Genomic DNA, 22,339 nt, shown 5'->3' with positions numbered 1-22,339 from the left:
GCACAAAATATGGTACAAACATTATTGGGCACAGACAACAGCACAAAGGGCCAGAAGGTAGAGACAACAATACATCACGCGAAGCAGCCACAATTGTCAGTAAGAGTGTCCATGATTGAGTCTTTGAATGAAGAGATGTCCAGTTTGAGTGTGTTTTGTAGCTCGTTCCTTTCGCTAGCTGCGGCGAACTGAAAAAAGTAGCGACCCAGGGATGTGTGTGCTTTAGGGACCAGTTTACAGAGGAGTATAAAGTGAAGTGATGTGATGTGTCCTACAAGGAGCATTAGTGGAAAATCTGATGGCCGAATGGTAAAGAACATCTTGCCGCTCGAGAGCACCTTTACCTGCCGATCTATAAATTACATCTCCGTAATCTAGCATGGGTAGGATGGACATCTGAATTAGGGTTAGTTTGGCAGCTGGGTTGAAAGAGGAGTGATTATGATAGAGGAAACCAAGTCTAGATTTAACTTTAGCCTGCAGCTTTGATATGTGCTGAGAGAAGGATAGTGTACCGTCTAGCCATACTCCCAAGTACTTGTATGAGTTGACTACATCAATACTCAGACATTCACCTCCAGATGGCACACTAACTGAAAACAGCCGGGCTATTTCGGGAAGCTTCAACAAAGTACTAAGTAAAGAGTCTGAATACTTATGTAAATGTGATATTTCAGTTTTGTATTTTTTATACATTTGCAAAAATTTGAATGGCTTCCGTTGTTTTATAGCCCCACATTGTCTTCAGTTAATCAACATTCGGCAGCGCAGATGCTCGTTGATGCACGCAAGCAGTGTGGATGAAATGATTGAATCACATGAATGTGCAACTCCTCTTCTGAGGAGGAGTAGCAAGAAGGATCGGAGGACCAATGCGCAGAGTGGTAAGTGTCCATAACGTTTATTATAAGATATAAGCTGAACACTATGAAATATAAAACAAGAAACGTGAACATGAACAAAAACCGAAACAGTACCATGTGGCAACAAACACTCACACGGAAACAAACACCCACAACTCAAAAGTGAAACCCAGGCTACCTAAATATGATTCTCAATCAGAGACAACTAACGACACCTGCCTCTGATTGAGAACCATACTAGGCCGAAACAGAAACCAAACATAGAAAAACAAACATAGACTGCCCACCCCAACTCACACCCTGACCATACTAAATAAAGACAAAACAAAGGAAATAAAGGTCAGAACGTGACAGTAAGCTTGTTGCAGCTGCATTGGAATAATTTCTTTAAAGAATAGAAAAACTCGCACTTTTCAGTAACATTTACATATCGTCAGGACAGAATACTGACTGTTTTGGAAACAGTCCTGTCCCTAGTGGGATTTCGGATTAAACTACCCGATTGACAATCTGCTGCTCCACATGTGGACAGACAATTTCTCTGCTTTTCTCACCTGTTTTTGGAAACGCCAAATGAAACCAATGGGCATAAACATGATGTAATTTCAACCAGCAGCAATCAATCAATGTTGGAGTTAAAAAGTAAATACTCTCTACTTTGTTTCAGGTATAATCAGATGGTTTACTGCTGTAGCACTGTTTACACTAGCATCTCTATTTCCCTTTCCTTGTTCAGCAGATAGAGGGCGGATACTAGCAAGGGCTTCCTCTTGGTCCCTATGCACTTCCTCAGTAAATCTCTTGCCCAGACCTCATCTGTGTGAAAAAATATCTCAAGCATTCCTCTGGAACACACATGGACACACACAAAGACACACACACACACACATACACACAAACTGTTCTTGCCCAATTAGCTTTAACCAGAGCAAATAATGTTTCTAAGTTTGTCAAAGTGATCATTTTGTATTTAGCTCTGTTTTACCCCTCCTCTGCTCCCCACCAAAGGGATGATGACAATGCTGCAAGCCAAGTGGAATGAGACACAAAATGGATGTCGCCCGCTGCTACGCGAGCCGGCGTGCGCATGGGGCGAGAGGACGACATGTGACGCTTTCTGAATGGGCGCCTTTGCCAGGCCAGTGGCGACCGTAGGATGAAAATGTGAGTCCAAGTGACTAGTGTTATTGATTCCAGTCAACAAATGAGTTCATGTAATCCGTCTGCCTTTGTTCCGTTTACTTGGCGGAGTGCTCTCATTAGTCCCCAGTGCACGGTGAACTTGTCAGCAGGTCTGCTCTCCTGCCCACTGACCTCTGACTCGGGCTCATTCTTGGACAAATGAAATCTCACAAATGACAAATCCGGGCATGCGGTAAACCCTGTGCAGCAGCACATTTGCTTTTAACACTGGCGCCCCATTAGGCAGGCCAGGCAGAAAGCCCCATTCAGTGGCTAACTGGGCCGGCCCGAAACGGTTTTAACGTTCATCCCACTTGACAGCTAGCAGCGGGCTTCTCTGAAAGAAATGCCAACATTTGGGGAACGTGGCTGCTTTATTTGCTCTGACACGATAACTTGGGAAGGGAAAGTGTGTTCTGTGTTTGTTTTAGGGTCTCGTGTTGACTGTCAATGCAGAGAGTTTGATTTAGTTTGATCATGCTGGAGTAGATGACAGGTTGTCCCCCCTCCATGTGGACAAGGGAGAAACTATTGAAGAGATTGGTACCCTAACCAAATGGTTCTCTGTCCAGTCAGAATGCACAGTTTGCTCCCAAATGTCCCTCGTACTGAGGGGCAATGAGTTTCTTTGTGGTTAAGGTTCAAATACAGAATACGGAAAGGACATGGAAAAGAAACAACTCTATGACAATGCTATTATTGTGCAACTATCCGGTCAAATTGTTATCGTATCAGTTATTACAACGACATAACTACAGTTGCATTCCTCATTGCCCATGTCTATGACAGGTTCATAACTGTCTGCAAAACTTTAGCGCTCAATTGATGGACAATCAAAGGGAACAAAATAACCATTTTAATGCTGTTTTTTTAACAGTAATTAGACCAATTAACATGTACAACGTGTTAATCTCCTAATCCAAGTCTGAATCTATCACTTGTTTTTGCTCTATTCAGGGGACTCCTGGGAGGAAGCAGGCACAGTTTCCTGCTGCAATAACTCTGGTAGCCTGCGATCCCCCCTCGGCCAACACATTCTTAATCAGCAACTCTCTGTTATCCTACCAGCAGAGGAAGCATCGTTGTTTGCCTTGAAGGCTTGCTCTACCTCCCTGGTCTGGGAGGAACACTCTAGTTTGAACCATATTGTAGTTTCCAATAGGGGTTGCATAGATACAAATGAATTTTCCAAAACTGATACCCAGTCTCTTTAGTACTTCAATGTGAAAAGGAGCACAAATATTTTCTTTAAATTCAAAAGATGAATTAACTTTGGACCTTGACAGGAAAACATCTCATCTATGTAAATGTTATTTCAAAAAGTGTAATTATCCTTTGGCAAACGTGTATTTAGGCTTGTTCAGTACACATCAAGCTGATCATCATGCTCAACCACACACTTTACGGTACTGTGTCAATAGAGAAAGGCAGGGATGAAACCAAGGTCAATCACACTTGTTACCATGTGACTAATACTTCAAGTTTTATTGGCCAGATATACAGGATACACATGGTGTACACTGTCCAACGAAAGGCTTACTTGAAGGTTTCTTCTGGACAATGCAACAACAATAAGAAATAATAAAAGATAAGAATACTGTATGAACAAAAAGTAAATGACTCAGTAGAATAGAATAAACATTTTAGTGTGTGTGGAATATTCGTTTGACATGTACATAACAACATAGCTAATTCACCCACATTTTCTCAGTGATCTGTCTCATTTTGATTAGTGTGGTTCAGGGTGTAATGGCCGTTGTTGGTGGAAGAAGGTGAGGACCAAAGCGCAGCGTGGTATTTGTTCATGATGTTAATATTTAATGAATAAAACTTAACACTGAAATACAAAACAACAATGTGAACGAACGAAACCGAAACAGTTCTGTCTGGTGCAGAACACAAACACTCAACAGAAAACAATCACCCACAACTCAAGGGTGAAAACAGGCTACCTAAGTATGGTTCTCAATCAGGGACAACGATTGACAACTGCCTCTGATTGAGAACCATACCAGGCCAAACACAGAAATCCCAAATCATAGAAAAAAGAACATAGACTGCCCACCTCAACTCACGCCCTGACCATATGAAAACAAAGACAAAACAAAGGAACTAAGGTCAGAACGTGACACAGGGTGTGTTTTGCCATTTGTCCATGCCTTTAGGACTTGCTTTGCTCTCTGATTAGACTTTCTGATGTTCGTGTTCATTCATAGAGACTGGGGTCAATTCAGCTCACCCTTCAGAAGTTTCTCCTTTCAAAGAATGAGACTCATCACAAACTAAATTCAATTCTGTGTTCAAGTAAACTGTTTGCTGTAAATGACCAAAATAACAATTATTATTGTTATGGTTATGCTAAGCACAATGAAGAAGAAAGAACGCTGGGACACAATGGGGCATATCTCATTGTTTTAATCAGTTTGATTGTGTCCTGTCTGAGTTTTGTTTTTATAATGAAGTCTATAAGGGGCGATGGTGGGGGGCTATGGTTCCCCCCCCCCCCTTTTCTCTCTCTCTCTTGCTCTCTCTCCCTCAGCCTCCTCTTTTCCTCTATTCATATTCAGATGAAAGCAGGCCTTTTCTGTCTGGTTATTTACATACTCTGGAGAGAAGTGTGGGACAAGCCAGCCAGGGCCTGGCAAGTCTGCTGGAGAAGAGGGATGAGAAAATGCCAGCACATGCCGGCAGTTACCAGGGCAGGGACGAAGCAATGCTGCTCAGCCCATTAATGGGTGTTGCTCACCATCTGTCTGTCGGAGTGGCGAGGCGAGGCGTACGTGTCAACTCCCAGCCGCATGGCATCACAGGCAGACTGGAGCCAGAGTGAGGTCCCCAGAGTTCCACTGGCTAGAGCAGTCCGACACAGACACAAGATGAGAGGGACAATGCACTCGGGGGATGGGTGGGTGAGATAGGGGCTGTTCAGCACTGATGTATATGGATTCATCCATCCCCCGCCATGACTTTGCATATTCACACTGCGTCTTGTGTCATCTCCACCATGATAGCTGATGTGTGGTGAGCGTTCTGGCACAAAATGGTTGCCGTGCATCACCCAAGTGGGTGCTACACATTGTTACTGGAAAAGGTGAGTTTCCCCCCTTACTATGTAAAGCGCTTTGAGCACCTACTGTAGGTGGAAAGGAACTATAATATAATTATTATCATTATTATTATTATTGTCATTAGTCTGAATGTGAGACCGACTTTCTCTAGGTTTTGTGTCAGCAGTGGAGGCTCACAGATACAGTTTCAGTGTTAGGGATGACAGCAGTGCATTACAGCTATAGAGGCCCAGTGATGAATGTGCTTTAGAGGCATACGAGAAGTCAGAGGGGTGTGTGAGGTGGCATCAAGTCAAAGCACCTGTTACATCTCTATGCCCACTGCTACCCTACTAATTCTGGGGCAGAAAATTGAAGAACAACATTGGATAACGCTCCTCTGGAAATGGATGAGTTATTTACTTCAACACATATTTGATTTATTTCCATTACTTCAGTACTACTTCAAATGACATAATTTACTCCTCTCCCTCAATTCTTTTTTTTTCACAATTGTAACTATCCATACTTATAAATAAAAATCAACAACAGAAACGATGAGTCACATCTAACATGTCTAGTCACAATAATCCCAGTGAGATGCCTCCTCGTTGTTAATCTAGTGAACAGCACACATCGGTCCCATCTCTTGTTTCCCCCAAGTAATTGGCCTTAAGCTAAAGGCCAACGGAAAAACATGGGATACTTTCCCCTTTGTTCTCAACCGAAGGGATTTTCATTCATTGTGAGTTGATTGTGGCCTAACCTCAACTTTCCTATCCATCTGCCATTTGAAATGATTATCATCTCAAGAGAGCAGAGCATTCAGTGTTTGTGGTCATTAATCAGGCGTCAGTCCACAGGTCCATTCCCACACACCCCACACTGAACACTGTCTCCAAGGGGCACGCCCCACTCTCGCTTCAATGGAGAAGACCTGGCAACCCGGCGCTTTCCAAGCACGAGAGTCGAGGTGCTGTGCATTTATATACACGTTATATATTTGCTCACATGTGACAGGGGCACACTAATTATTGAAGTGTTCTGGCTTTTTTTTTTGAACTGTGTCGATTATGGTGCCTGGGATCAAGGTCCTGTGTCCTGTGACCTCCATAGGTCAGGGAGGGGCCCTCAGAAAAGACTCATATTCAGAGGATCCACACAAACAAGCACAGCCAGCTGCTCTGTGTGACTTTCTGTGGCCTGACGTAGCCATGTTGACCAGAACCCACATGGGCCACAAGGACAGGCAACACAAAACAGAGGAAAGAAGAAGAAAACACCATTGATTATTGATTGGGAACGACAACAGCAACTCACAAAATAAGTGCAACTAGAGTCATTGACACTATTTGTAATCAACTCCCAGCTATGTAATTGCTACTCATTGTGGCTTCTCTGTGATACAGGGTTGATCATTCTGATTCTGATTACACATAGACATTTTCGGCAAGTCTATGAGTTAGCAAAGCAAAGACACCAAGCAGGGACTGGATCACAAGTGATTTCAAAGTCTGGGTTTAGGTTTTATAAACATAATAAAAACATATGGCTTTTAGAGGATGCTTCATTCAAAATGAGTCTGTTAGATAAAACCCATCATGATCCATTTATTTTACTCACAGCTTATAAAACACAATCATTGTTCATTTACTTTTTAAAAAAAAATCTATTTCATTACAATGTTATATGGATATGAGAACCATTTCACTGAACATTTGATAAATATAAATGACTGACTTGTCTTCCTGGTCTGAAAGATGCATGTTATTGACTTTACCCAGAATTTTTTGACATCTTTATTATTTTGGCATGATTTAAAAAAAGAAGAAGAAGTAACCCATGTCGAATAAAATTTAAATAATCACAAATCAATCGTATCTTGATCTCATCACATTCTCCTACTCTCCACCAAAACAGAGACATCCACTATTATTTGTGTGCACTCCCATTCTTGAGCCCTTCGGCTTGGCTTGTGCGCAGGGCTGAATACTTGCAAGGAGGCATCTGTTGCTTATAGTTCTGACAACATCTGCTGCCATTGCTCCCCTTTCCCAGCATGCTGTTGGATATGGTTTCTCCCAAAGGTGGCCTTTGTATGCACCATTGTGAATTCAATCATTGTCTGCCGCAGGCGGTTCCCACGAATCATGCAAAGGAAGTTATTGCCATGATTAAAAACCTGTTGTCATTGCCTCTGCGCAGTGATCATCACTTTTACTATGAGGGCATGAAAAAAATACACTTTTGAAAAGATGAGCTTAATGACATCGGTAATCAAGGAGGAACTGCTGAAATGTATACTGAACTGGAAAATTAATGAGCACAGAAAAATGTTAAATAAAATAAAGTGAACCTATAAAAATGTGTCTTTTTCACCCACGCTTGCTTTGATAACTTAGAACTAACTATCTGTCCAATGTGGTCGGTTAAAAGATTTGTAAAAATCTGGGTTTGGGGTTTGAGTTGGTAGATTCCCTGTCTCCTGGGGTGTATCTGTCAGCTGGTACGATTTCCAAGAGCCCCTTCTGGGAGCACAAGGGATTCAAAGAAGCTTGGTCCCTAGGGACCGACTTTTAACTCCTGACAATGTCCACAGTGTCACAACATAATAGCCCACCATGGGGTTGGTGAGGAAGACACAGCAGATGTTAATGATAAACTTTGCTCACTGTCCTCCTCCTCAGGTTGACTGCCATTGGTCTGTTTCACTCGCAGCCTGCTAAGCTGCAGACAGCATAAAAGACTTGCATGATATTTGTGCCACACCACAAAAGAGGCTTGCTTTTGCCACACTTTTAAGGATAACATTTGGCACCTAAGCGAGTGTTTGCTCTTCAGACAAGCTGTGCGTTATAAAACAAATGTGTTTGTGACCGCAGAAAATATTCATAATTATACTGTCTTACCGTTTCTGACGTACACTACCGTTCAAAAGTTTGGGGTCATTCATTGAGAAATGTCCCTGTTTTTTAAAATAAAAGCACATTTATTGTCCATTAAAATAACATCAAATTTATCAGAAATACAGTGTAAACATTGTTAACATTGTAAATGATTATTGTAGCTGGAAATGGCAAATTGTTCATGGAATATCTACATAGGCGTACAGAGGCCCATTATCAGCAACCATCACTCCTGTGTTCCAATGGCACGTTGTGTTAGCTAATCCAAGTGTATCATTTTAAAATGCTAATTAATTATTAGAAAACCCAATTATGTTAGCACAGCTGAAAACTGTTGTTCTGATTAAAGAAGCAACAAAACTGGCCTTCTTTAGACTAGTTGAGTATCTGGAGCATCAGAATTTGTGGGTTCGATTACAGGCTCAAAATGGCCAGAAACAAAGACCTTTCTTCTGAAACTCATCAGTCTATTCTTGTTCTGAGAAATTATGGAAACTATTCCATGCGAGAAATTGCCAAGAAACTGAAGATCTCATTCAAAGCTGTGTACTACTCCCTTCACTGAAAAGCGCAAACTGGCTCTTACCAGAAAAGAAAGAGGAGTGGGAAGACCTGGTGCACAACTGAGCAAGAGAACAAGTACATTAGAGTGTCTAGTTTGAGAAACAGATGCCTCACAAGTCCTCAACTGGCAGCTTCATTAAATAGTACCCACAAAACACCAGTCTCAACGCCAACAGTGAAGAGGCAACTCCGGGATGCTGACCTTCTAGGCAGAGTTGCAAAGAAAAAGCCTTATCTCAGACTGGCCAATAAAAATAAACGATTAAGATGGGCAAAAGAACACAGACACTGGACAGAGGCCAGCTGCCTAGAAGGCCAGCATCCCGGAGTTGTTGGAAAAATGACTTGTGTCATGCACAAAGTACATGTCCTAACTGACTTGCCAAAACTATAGTTTGTTAACAAGATATTTGTGGAGTGGTTGAAAAACAAGTTTTAATGACTCCAACCTATGTGTATGTAAACTTCCGACTTCAACTGTACATGTAAATAATGTCAACTGCTGGTCTGTTGATTATCAATAAAGTAATTGAGTCGCTCGTTTACATTTTTTTGTGCATGCGTCCATCTTGCACTCAGAAAATATTAACTCAGTTTACTCTGTGCATTCAGGACAATTTTATGTATTGATGTTGGCTGGATTTTCAGGCATACCAAGATGCTGGCATTTCACAGTTCATCCAAGTTCAAGTTGATTCTCAAACATGTTCAATCAAATTAAATTATTTGAATAAGCTCTTCTCAATACATTTCTATCTCCACTCTCAAGCTTGTTTACTACCTTTGCCCGAATTACTCGGCCATATTTGCCTGACATGTTGACACAATCTCTGTTTGGACAAATGAGGAGCTAGGCCTGACTTCTTGTCTGTTTTCCATAACTAAGGGGATGTGGAACCCTTGGATTCCTGCAGAGGCTTTCAGGAGGACCAACACTCTCCGAAAGGGTGCTGGCCGTCCCCGGACAGTAAAAGTGTCAGCTACAACATGCGTAGAGAAAACAAAGAGAGACTGTTATGCTCTCTGGATCACTGAGTTTTGTATCAGAGGGTGGAAAGCTCTGTCCCTTAATGATCATTGGAAAGCTCTGGCACCAAAGGTCCAGAGTGGGTATGGGCATTATGCTACATGTGGAATTTTACTTTACTCCACCTACGTGGCACTAATGGAATGGAGGCATGCCTCTCCTGTCTTGAAATGTCATCAATGTTGGTTCATGCCAATGGAAAGATGATCAGACCAGGTTGTAAATATTTTGAGTTTACCACATTTGTTAGGCTGAGGCAAGAATTCCTTCTCTATTTGTACCTTTATTTGTTTGATCTAATTCACTAGCTTTGGGTTTATTTTGTCAAATTGATCCATTTTGCTACATTTACATTAAACATTTGTATTGCTGTGATTAGGAGGACATATCAGCCGGTCCATCAACTACGTCCTCACTTCAAGCAGTGGTCCTCTTCATTCCTTTGCATAATATCTTCTTCATTTTGCATAGTAACTTTATCTACAAATGTCTTCAGTTTAGTCGCCGGTCTATAGTGAATGGAGCATGGAGTGGGCTGTTTAAAGTGTGCGGTGTGGGGACTGGTCGAGAGTGTTGTGTAAACAGTATTCCCCTTTGTGGGGATTTGTGTGATGACAAACTAGCTTTTACACCCACCGCTTCCCTTTGTGTCCTTTCCATTGTCCTGCATGAAACAGTTTTGTTTCCCAAGACTTCCCTGGCACAACCCTAAATCCTATCCTTAGCTCGTCGAATGAGATCTGAGGCTCCAGGTTGCAGTGGTTCTAAAGGGGGGTGGCTCCACATTGTGGGGAGTGACAGGTGACCACTATACAGGAACAAAGGATGGCTCATTGTCGGACCAGGATCCCCTTTCTTCTACCCATGTTCCCCTCTCTCCACAATCTGTCAAAATTGTACTTGCCATTGAGGGGCTTGGCAGCAGAAAACAGCTTTATATTGACTAATCCATGCAGAAGTAAGAGTGCGCATAGAGACTCGTCCAAAGGGGGTCCACGACACCAGCATCTCTCCTTTTTACTTGAAAAAGAAGAAAAAGAAATGCGGATGAAGAAAAAGGGGGATATCTGTGACCAGATTAATAAGATCATGGGAAAGTAACACTTAAACAAGTCATTGACTGTACTAACCAGAACACTAACTGCTCTCTTGTCATGGTAATGTAGATTAGGCCCAAACTAATTCTGCCTTCACAGAGGTCCTAGTGTGGATTTAAGAAATAACCTACAGATAACAACGCCAACTTGTTAGCCGTAGCCTGAAACAATTGGGTACATTTAAGTAAAAGTTTAAATGTTGCAACACCACCATTGGGCATCTCTTGGATGTACAGTACATTACACAGTGACAGAAAGTTCTGAAAAGGATCCTGCGGATATATTGTGTGAGTTGATTACTCGATAGTGTCACATCCAATCAACACCATTGACAAAAGACATCTACTTCAAATATCATTCTTGTAAATCTGAAGAATGCATCTGAAGAATGGCGCCAAATCTTTCAGGAACCGTTGAAAGTTCAGTGTTCTCAGGGGGATCTCAGTCCTGTTGGGCGGTGGGAAGATGTTTAGGAGCTAGAGCTTATGTGCATCTTTTCAAAAGAAAAGAATGCCCACACAAACATTTGGCATCCCACCAGATTCCAAACATATAGTTGGATCAACCCACTCCCCCCCACCCCCAGTGGATGAATAGAAGCCGCAAATCCTAAGGATGAATCCAGCACTAATAGCTGAAAAGCAGACAGTTGCCCTGCGTGATTCCATCATAACCAATGCTCTGATCATTGCTATGGAATGGGAAGAGGATTGAGCTTTGTGTGTGAATGAATTGTGTTCAAGGTAGCATCCTGCCTAAACATGAACAAGTACGCAAGAAGTACACACATATATACACACCCATTATATTGTGTGTATTGCATTACAAATACATTTATAAGCATGTATAGGTATAGTTTTGTTAAAAGAAACATTATGATTATAATGTAATAGATTTTATGTGTGTAATGCATTCCACACGGATTTATAGCGTTTATATGTTTATACAGGCTGTTAGAATACATCAGATGTAGGGTACACAGTTTAAAATGTAGGAAACAAGAGTAAACATTTAGTAAGAGAATGGATCTTTTGTAAAAAAAAAACAGCTAGTTTAGTGTAAGTCCAAACACAACTTAAAGTAAATCATGCTTTCAAAATCCTTCTTTCCTTTTTAACAATCCTTTTTTTCATGCTTTATTTCACCTTCAAAGTCCTGCATTCAAAACACTCTGGCATATTGGCATTAATCGGTGACCTTTGTTTGATTATAGACACAAAACTGAAAAGAAAAAAAGATGAAAAAGATAATATTCCCCATTGGACGCAGAGCCGTGGACCAGGACTACACTGAATGAAGAAACAAAAGGTCTGCTTTAGGCCTGTCTCCTGATATTTTCCAACTCAGCGAAAAGCCTTTGTGCGACTGAAAAAAGTGAAGTTAAAAGCTTAGCATGGTATGTGGAAACAACTGTCCAATAGTTGTGTAATACTAGCAAATACTTTTCACTGGTCCCTATCAGAGCCACTATATTCTCCCTGCATTCACAGGGCAAACTCTCTCACCGCTCCTCTCTGGCTGGCTTTAAAACAAAGTTGAAACCATTTCATTTGCAAACAAAATGGGCACATGGAAGTGGTCTGTAACGTTTTAACTAAGGCTAAGAAGACTTTCTATTACATTTATAAAGCACAAAATAGATAAGTATTTAGAGACACACTCTGCTTTGTATTTGACAGCACATTCCAGGGTAGAGAATAATATTTACACTTTCGTTATTGTTGTTAGAATTGAAATGCCAAAGAGGGTCATTGCTGCTATTGACCTTCCCTCGTTTTAACCCTATTCAAGACAGCAGCATCTCTTTCGCAATAAAGAAAGAATCAAAATAAACTAGAAAGTGAGTTCTCAAAAATATTGCTTGTCATATACATTACCAATAACCTGGGGAAATACTGTGATTAAAATAGCAGGTTTATAAAGCAGGTCTGGTTGATAAACATTTGCTGTACCACATCATTAAAACAGTCAGAGCATGAGGTTGACTTTCCTCGTCCCTGATGGAAGTTGCTAGTAAAAAACTCCAACACTCTCACAGCTGTTTGATTCAAGAGCTTGTTTATCATTTCAGTGAGTAACCTGACAGTACACATTCAACTACCCATTCTGGTCAGAATATAAAATCTATATGCCACTGCTGCAGTCAGATCTTCGTTCAGACGGCGAACTAGAGGAGCTCATGTTTCACTTTAGAGTGTCCGTTAATTGATACATTTCTTACGTATAAATAGCATCCATCTGCATGTTTACAGGTGAATGCTATTTATCAAATAGAAAATGGATTGAACATAAACATAACTCTGGATCAGCATTCTATAGTAAATATTATTGTTTGGCTCTCTTGTGCTTATACACTGGTACAGTATACTGTATCTGCCTCATGCTCCCCAATTCTGGAATGGGGTGTCTCTCTAGTCACCATCTGGACAGCTGCAAGTCAATGTGTTATTCAGTCTAGTTTTCAGCTGTCCACTGTCCACTCAGTGCTTCAAAGACTGATTATGAATGAATAAAGAAAGACTTACATACTGTGCATATAGTAATGATGTATTTTCTTCCTGCTTTCATATCCGAAAGGGCTGTTCGACTGTCCCCATAGGATAACCCTTTTTGGTTCCAGGTAAAACCCTCTGTGGAAAGGGTTCTACACGGAAGCCAAAAGGGTTCTACCTGGAACCAAAAAGGGTTCTTCCAAGTGTTTTCCTTTGGATACAGCCAAAAGTTTAAAAGTATATAGTGTATATTGTATAGTGTAAAAGCCAAAAGTGTATATTTGTAACCATTTGTCATGCTAGTTTGGTTTCTCCTTGAGTGTGGACCAGATAAGTATTTGACGAGTACAAAGGGAAAGTTACTTGTACACTACCACTAACAGCCTTCCTAAATGACATTGACTAAGGTTTAAACAAAGTTGGAAAACTCTGACCAGCACATTTTCCAGGGTGGGGGGGGGGGGGGGGGGGGGGGGGGTTCTTTTTTTGACAGAGGGTTCTTTCTTCCTAAAAAATAAATTGCCATCAAGATGAGGGTAGTAATTTGTGATTACCGGGTGTGTCTTTGTCTCACTTAGTGAGGTACCACAGGGAGACAGTTGCATATTGCATCAGGCCAAGGATACTCACAAAGTTTGCAGTGAGACTACTTAGCGAACTTGAGGTCAAACATTGTGTGCATGTACTGTATGTCAAAGAGAAAACGCAAGAGAAGTAACTCTAGTACTCAATGTTGGATATTTTGGGTGACATGTTATGGTGTATGTGGATATCACAAAGGCACTTCTACGTTATGTTAATTATTTCATACATTATTTATTTTGGAAAAATATTTAGTTGATTTCCTTAATGGGCAACAGTGATAAAACATTTCCAATAGCTTCTGTACAATGCTTCTTAAATACATTTATGTTGGAAAACAAAGTCACATTGACCTGAAGTGCCTTATATACATTATACATATTTGCAAAACAAACAAAATGAACTTAAATTATATCAAAATGTACTCTACAAAAATCACAAACAAATGGAACACAATGTAATTAAATTAAAAGAATACATCTTTGAGAAAAAAAGCAACAGTATTTTAACAAATTTGAAGGTAGTGGTTTCCCCTCTCTAAACCAATTCAGAAGACTGGCTCAAAGGATTTACAAATACACACTGCAGTCGGTGCATACTCCTTATACACAGTTATTAACTCAAATGTGTATGTTTAAATACATATTAAAAAGCAACCCTCCATAGTGCAATGAGGTAAAAAAAAACTGTCCTCACAGGCAGTGCAACAAGTCCATATTACGCACGTTCCTGGGAAACATAACTTGTGAGAGCGCGGGCCAGTGTGGTCCAACATCCTTTTTATCTGCAGTCACTGTGCTTACTTCAGTTGAGAACCAGCTCATTCTGAATATCACTTTCAATGTCTTAGTCTCACAGCAGCAGTTACACGAAGGGAAACCTTCCCCCTGGGTTTGAGCAGCATTCACCGGAGTAAAACCTCCTGTAGAGAAGACGAGCTACAGCTCAGCTGTGGTGTTAAACCTGGGAAAAACAAGAGGGAAAGATGCTTTAGTTTCAGAGTGTTGAGCTATTCGCGGACCAGAGAAAACAAAATATGCAAACTGAAAAGAGATATTAGCAGTGGTGAAAAAGAGCCAACACAACTCACCTCAGTCGCAATGATACATTCATCTTTCTCGTCTGATATGACGTAGACTGACTGGTACTTTGTGTCATTGCACATCGATGCTTCGTTGTATGTCGACTCCTCTGGACGTTTCTTTTCTGAGGCGTCACTGAGAACACAAGAAAAATAAATACATTAATATCAACATTCACCAAGACTCTTCAGACAGAAGCATGACTACTCCCATATGTGGCACATAATTTATATCCAAATGTGTAGATATTCACCTCTTTAAACTTTTTCTGTGTTTATCTTCGAAATCACTGTCCGAACACAGAGATTCGGAACAATTTGATTCGGAACACTTTGCCTCGCTCTTTTCTTGGTCCTCTTTCGACACATCTTCTGGCTTCAGCTCATGCACCAGATTATAATCCGTTGACGAGTATCGGGACTTGTAGCCATTCTGCTCTCCTCCAGCATTGTCCGAGTGAAAGTCCACTTTCTTATTGGTGTTCTTGACCCCCGTCGTGCCGATCACGCTGACAGATAGGTCCTTGTCAGGTCGTTGACAGTTGTTGGCCAGGTTGTTCATGGTCTCACTCTCACTGTGGTTGTCTCCCTGCTGACTCCTCTGCTGCACCTTGACCCGTATGTAAACTACCAGCAAGGCACAGGCCACCAGCAGCAGCAGCGCCAGGATAATCCCAGCACATACCGCGGTCCAGGGGAATGTGCCTTGGTCCTGGTCATCAGAGTATCTCTTATCAGCTCCCTCTAACCCGGGCTGTCCCTGGGGGTGCGCTGGCAGGAGGAACTGGCAGTTATGGCCGCCGTAACCTGGCACACAGGCGCACACATAGCGGTTCTTCCTCTCGTGGCAGGTGGCTCCGTTGTGGCAGGGATTGTGCTCGCATTTGCTGATGGGCGAGCTGCAGTTCTTGCCGGTGTATCCAGGTGGGCAGGTGCAGGTGTAATCGTTCATGCCATCCGAGCATGTGCCACCGTTCTGGCAGGGGTAGTTGGCGCACTCGTCAATGTTGTCCTCACAGTTGGCTCCGGAGAAGCCCTCAGGGCACTGGCACATGTAGGAGTTCACAAGGTCCATACACCGAGCACCTGGAGACATTAGAAAGACATGTTAACCGTCTGTTCCAGTATTCATTCATGTCCTCATACTTACAGTAGAAAGATTAAACTGGTAAACACAGAACTGGAGAACTTTGTTTTAGCTTACCGTTGGAACATGGGTCGGAGGTGCAGTGGTCGATCTTCTTCTCACAGTTGAATCCGGCATAGCCAAGAGGACACTGGCAGTAGTATCCTCCCTCTGGGTTGTCAGCACAGCGTCCGCCATTAAAGCAAGGCCCATCGGCACAGGTCATGGCACTGAGCTCACAGTTATTGCCATAGAAGCCAGGGGGGCAGGTACATTTGTAGGTGTTTTCTTGATCCTGTCAGAGGAAAGACAAAGCATTTGCTTAGCAAAAGTTACAACTCCCTAACGACTTGTTATTAACTTGTTATCAACATGCTACATTCACCAGAAGGAATGCTTGCCAGATCTAGCATAGAAGAACCACAGACTATGTGACATTACATCACTGAGAAATGCTTTCTAATGTAACTAATGAGGGGCAGCTCAGCCAAACTACTTACAGTGCAGCTTCCCCCATTCCGGCAGGGGTTGTCAGAACATTTGTTGACCTCAATCCCACAGCTGGCCCCAGAGAAGCCGGGTTTACAGGAGCAGGTGTAGCTACCCTGGCCAGTATTGGTACAAGTGGCTCCATTCATGCAGGGCTTGTGGTGTGTGCAGTAGTTGAGATCTGAAACAGACAATGGCACATGTGGCTTAGTCTTCTGAGAGTTAATGTACAGTGATATCCAGGATGTTTTACGACTTATTTTGAGGCGAAGAAAGCACCCCCCACCAATGTTTTCACCAAGTTCGGATTGCAGTGTCCTATTCTCTGAACCTGATTGGTATAGTGCCTTAAAGAACAGATACTGTATGCTGTCTCAAGACCAGTAGAGTCTGAATATGGTGGATAATGACAGAAGAGCACTAGTCAGTTGCATATGGGAGATAAACAGAACTCACCTTGGTTGCAGAAGAGGCCACCCCATCCCTCCAGGCAGTTACACTGCCATGGCTGCTGGCAGGTGCCGTGAAGACATCCTGGGTAGCGGATGCAGTCATCACAGTAACGCCCACTGAAGCCAACTCTACACCTGTAACCACACACAATGCAAATTGTTAGATCCTGGCATATATGAAACTATACCAAACTGTGATCCTGTTGACTGGTGTTTAACACATTGCTGGACAGGTCATTGGGACTTACTTGCATTCACCAGGCTTGTCACAGAACCCGTGCTCCTCACCACAACCAGGAAGACAGATCGCTGTAATGAAAGAAACCATCACACGTGAATCATGGGAATCTAACTCATTGGAACATGTGTTAATACCAGCATAGCTTCTTTTCAGATGGGCCCTTTTCAGTAAACACTGGCTAATTCATTTCAGTGGGCTGGTGGCCCCATTAGCCATTACCTAGAAAATACGCTCCCCTTGTCACCAGGGGGACCAACATTCTGCTTAACACAGTTGCTCCCACACAAAAGATTCACACACAAAGGCTTCTTTTTCTCCTAACTATGGGTCAGAAGTCCCTTTTTTTCTTTTCTGCTCATACAGCCCCTCCCCTTAATGTCCCAGAGTCTGTGCAGATAAGAGTGGACAGCTGGTGTACATGGTGCCAGTGCAGGACAGCTGCTCCATTGTCTACTCTCACTCAGCAGCTGCCCGCTTCCAACAATGCCTCACCGCACTAAGCCAATCAACGCCAAGCGCACTGCCAAGTAGCCAATCAGGCATTACATTTAATCTATGGCACGCGTGTGATTATTCGGCAAACTTCTCTCATTTAAATTTGCCTAAACAGTAGCATAGACACCTGTTGCAACCCAAATGTTTGATAAGTGAAACTATTTGGTAATAACACATCATGTATTCTGACTAAAGACTGCAAATGAACCACATTAAGAATACTTTTGTCAAAGAAAAAGAAAAATGGAACAACAAATGTTAAAGTAGGCTAAGTATGGGAAAGGAAAAGTAAGGAGGGTGCAGTCTACTTACGTTCTGTGCAGTAGGTTCCCTTCCATCCTGAGTTGCAGATGATCTCACCACGTTCCCCACAGGTGAAGTGACCAAAGGCATCATCTCGTGGACGGCAGAAAACAGAACATCCCTCCCCGTAGTAATGCTCATCACAAACAAATCGGTAGGAGTACTTCAGCTCTGTTCTTCCACCAGTCTGTAAATCAGAGGACCACTCATCTCCCACTGTCAGATGCCTCTGAGTGGTGAAACGACTGATCAGACGTTCAGGGTTATCTGAAAATGGTGAATACAGGAATTAGTACATATATCCCTATACATATTTACAATTAATGATGATGTACATTTGTTTGGTGACCTGTTGCACTCTATGGAATGTACCTGTTGAAAGATCATCATCGGAATCTGTGTGTAGGGCCTCAATGATCAGAGAGAAAGTCCCCTGTTGAGAAAAAAAGAAGGAGAAAAAATCTAATTATGAACAACTGTGCCAAAGGGTTATAAGATGCTGAGGCACCACTGTCCATAAACATCAGGCTATTTCACATGTGAAGGTTGGCATCTGTTAGGCCTCATAATAGAGGTGTGCCACCTTTAGGCTTCACACTTAACTCAACCACTTTCACACTTACTCATAGCTGTAAAATGAAACGTTTCAGAATTTCACGCAGAGCTGCCAATTATATGCCATCTATGAGGATGTGAAGTTTCCCACCCTGATAACATTTGTTAAACGTGCCCAAGTGCCCCTCCTGTCCTAATATAGGCTACATTTCACGACCGTTACTGACATTGTCAATGCCCCATAAGTGGTGAGCCCTGAGCATGCTGACAAAGCCGACGTTGTATAATTTTACAAAAATGCGCTGAAACGCTCACCGGCCACGTGAATCCAAAAGAAAATGGAATAGGATTGGCGAATGCTTCTGCAGTTGTTTCAGGCACTTGGAAGGAGTTTGATCCGAGGACAGGAGTCACCGCACCGCCATAGGTACAAGGGGGTTCCGGTGTTACGTTAACTTGATAATGCTTCAAGCAGATTCTAAAAAACGTTTTGCATTCACACTGCTGAATCCCAGAGGCTCCTTTGCAGCAGTTTGTATTGCCTGTCACTCCTTTCTTGTTGAGAAACTCTTGTAACTTCAACTCGAAAACGCCTGAACCAAGACCCTGTAAAAACACAATAAAAACATTAAGGTTGTAATATGTTTTCGATATGTACACATGACTAATGAATATGCCTACACTTAAATTACAAATCAATTCAAGGGAGAGTCAAATTCGCAATACCTGGCATATCAAGACACAAAGGATGACAGCTATCGCGAGCGACTGGCGTCCCATTGTGGTGAGAATATTCAATAAATAGTTAAATGTCCACGAGCCAGGGCAATTTATGTATGACCCAGCTCAGAAAATCATCGAGAAAGCTATTTTCCGTTATCAAAAGTCCCAATTAAAAAATTCGGAAGGTCTTCAGACGTTTTGAATGGAACTGGAGTTTATATCGATGCTTCTCAGTGTATCTTCATGAACAAAGTTTACAGTACAATGTAATCCTCAACAGTGGTGCTGGTGACGAAAAAATCCCGACGAAGAATGTGGGAATAAACTCGAAATTCCGTGCCAAGGCGTTAATTCCAATCCAGTTATGAGATAATGCAGTTCAACACAACTTCTGATTTGAGGGTGCAAAGGAGACAACCCAATTTTAGGGTTGCTTGTGTTTTATTTATTTCCCCTTGATTGATAATGAGAAAAAGTTGTACTGATCCAAAATACTTCCCCAAGGCTTTCTCAGTTATTCTCCCTATGTAGCTATGCGTGTGTCTGATATCCCAGTCAGTCTGCGGCTGGTTATATACAGACTGCGCTGCTAGAGTAATGAGATGCAAATGAGCTACTCCCCAATCTGGCTCGAGCTGTCACAAAGGGACACTTTTCAAAACCTCCCTCTCAAAAGATCGCCAAATGGTCACTGAGCTGTAAAATGTGCAACCCTCCTTCCCCATGGCACAAAACAAAACATTCTCATTTACATTCCAACAAATTTTTAACCTTCAAGAATCCTTTACATCCCACTCTGACATAAACCTCAAATTACATCACAGAACATCTCCACATCGTAAGACCCATGTAGGCTCCATGTACCCGCTCCAAATAGCTCAGGCCTCCAATGTAAGATTATTTCAAACTTATTTTTCAGTTTTTCATCCCCATTTTCTCTGAAACTTTGCTTTTGATTTAATTTTTTTATTTTGTTATTGTTTGCCAACATAAACTTTGTTCACACCATTACAATTAGTTTATTTAACCACAATGTAAAACTAATGGTCAACATGAATTTACATGTAATCAAAAGGAAAAATCGATCAACTATAGCCTAAACAGGTTTTCCCATAGCTCTTGAAAAATCTTGGCCAAAACTAAGGATATTATCTCGACATAATTAAATATAACCAAACTACACAAATGTAGATGCTTGCACTTTACGCATGTACCATGAGTTTCCTCAACACTTTTAGCATCAACAGGTGAATGCTTTCATTTTTATGTATTTTTTACAACTGTAAATATTGTGTTGACTTTAAGCATATATGTATAGATTGTCCATTCTTATACACTGGGCAGTAAAAATTGAGCTGGTGTGTGTCATTCGCGTGGCTGTCATTAAGGCACTTTGTTATTGTGCGGGGGTAAGAATAAGTTTCTTCTTTGTTTCTCTCAGCTGTATGTTAATTCAGGCAGCAGCACCTGCTCTCTCCACAATGTACTAGGGAGAAAGAGCTCCCCTCGGCGCACGCTGCCGTCCCTACAACAATGTCCAGTTAAAAAAAACAAGTAGTTTGCTATTCCAGGAAAAAAAAAGTCATCCCTTTTTTGATTATTTCGATATTATTCAACAACAGAGATTTTTTCAACTAGGCCTAGCCTATCAAATCTGGTAAACTGTCCATTATTTTTCATTGCTGAAACTTTTAGAAACACATTTGTGTCATGTGAAAGAGGACATCATTTGTATTGGTGGCTCTAAGCTGATTACTCTGCCTCTCTCTGGTGACACTGAGAGGGTGTGTGTGTGTCGGGGTGGTCTTAATTAGGACGCTAATTGAAACGGCATTTCAATTTCTGGCGGGTGGCAACAACGACATTTACATTTTTGAGCGGAGTTTAAATACAAGGAAACCGTTGATCCCATGCGCAATTATGCAAAGTTTTTGTTTCGTGTGTTTTAATCTACTCTTGAGTTTACTAAGACATTGTGTGTATAATGTCTGACTGATGTTTTTTTTGTTTACAGTCCTTATAATGTTCAAGATATGACACATCCAAATAAAGATTTGGAATAGGTGCCTATCTTTGTACCCAAAGGAAAAGTAGGAGAGAAAACATTTAAACACTATGACTAATACCATTATTCATGTCTCTACATGGCCATATGTGTTCTAAAATCTGAATTGTATTTAACCAGTTGATTCAATGCAGTAATCCGAAGGATGTGGCTCCACGTTTTTACAGGTCTTTGCTGTGTGCGCAATTCCGCGTGCTTGAGGTTTACGCATTCACCACTTCCCGCAAACTTCTATCATCATATCGGTCTTCTATCAGAGATTTATTATATTGACGTGGCACACATTTCTCGATTACTGCAGCAAAGCGTAACTGAAAGGCATGGTGAAATCCTTCAGAATCATGCTCACTACACTTATTCTTTTCAAACTTAATTTATGCCACGCGATTCTGTCTTGGTTAAATCAAGCAGAAAGCTCCTTATTCGAACTCCCCCTTCTTTCTGAAGGTGGACTATGGGGAGACTGTTTAACTTAAGTGTTTCTATAGGGGGCTGTTGTACTTTAACTCCTGCCCACCAGTAGCTCCAATGAACAAAGGAGGGACTCGAGGTCTGACTATTCATCTTTTCTTTGCGCTTTAATTTTCATTGATTTTGAATACAAGGGGGAGCCCTTGGGGATTCTATCTGAAGGGCACGACACGCCTTTAGACGCGGACAGCCCCCCAAGCCAACCATCTGCTCCTCACCAAATGGCGTTTCCCCCCCAACTTCAACTGCATGTCTCTACTGTTTCTCTACATATTGCAGTCTTCATCCAAATTGGACTGGAAGCATGTTAAAGAGACTGCAACGGTATGATTCTGACCATATGGTTGGGGAAGCCAGAACTTTTTCCAGATAGATTGCTCGTGGGAACATAAACACTGTGAACATCACACCATAACGACCAGATAGGCCAACGCCTGAGTTGCTATGTTAACAGTACACTGATACAACCCAATCGTCAATTTAGGACCTTATTTGATGTACCGCGGTATGGCAATTGCTCCTTTGGATCAAAATGATGACCTGCTGTTATAACTTTGTTGCATAAATATGTTATTAGT

At 41.8% G+C, this 22,339-nt stretch overlaps 1 protein-coding gene across 1 annotated transcript; it reads right to left on the bottom strand.

The window, feature by feature from the left end:
• Positions 1-13,981: 13,981 nt before the first annotated feature.
• Positions 13,982-19,784, bottom strand: dld (deltaD). The gene is made up of 11 exons (XM_021576290.2): positions 19,229-19,784; positions 18,818-19,108; positions 18,320-18,380; positions 17,957-18,214; positions 17,157-17,217; positions 16,913-17,043; positions 16,468-16,637; positions 16,046-16,262; positions 15,096-15,927; positions 14,851-14,977; positions 13,982-14,723 (listed from the first exon to the last, which is right to left on the bottom strand). The coding sequence occupies exons 1-11, from the start codon at positions 19,280-19,282 to the stop codon at positions 14,718-14,720; spliced, it is 2,208 nt and encodes a 735-aa protein (XP_021431965.1). The 5' UTR covers positions 19,283-19,784; the 3' UTR covers positions 13,982-14,717.
• Between the last annotated feature and the right edge of the window lie 2,555 nt (positions 19,785-22,339).

This window comes from Oncorhynchus mykiss, chromosome 20 (genome assembly GCF_013265735.2).
Source record: "Oncorhynchus mykiss isolate Arlee chromosome 20, USDA_OmykA_1.1, whole genome shotgun sequence".
In the NCBI taxonomy this organism is placed as follows: domain Eukaryota; kingdom Metazoa; phylum Chordata; class Actinopteri; order Salmoniformes; family Salmonidae; genus Oncorhynchus; species Oncorhynchus mykiss.
Note: the sequence above shows the minus strand (reverse complement) of the source record. Positions and strands in the feature narration are given on the sequence as shown.

Coding starts and splice junctions, on each gene's coding strand:
- dld (XM_021576290.2), bottom strand. CDS start 19,282: ATGGGACGCCAGTCGCTCGCGATAGCTGTCATCCTTTGTGTCTTGATA. Junction 17,218..17,956: donor GGGAACCTACTGCACAGAAC/GTAAGTAGACTG, acceptor CTTTCATTACAG/CGATCTGTCTTCCTGGTTGT. Junction 17,044..17,156: donor GACAAGCCTGGTGAATGCAA/GTAAGTCCCAAT, acceptor GTGTGGTTACAG/GTGTAGAGTTGGCTTCAGTG.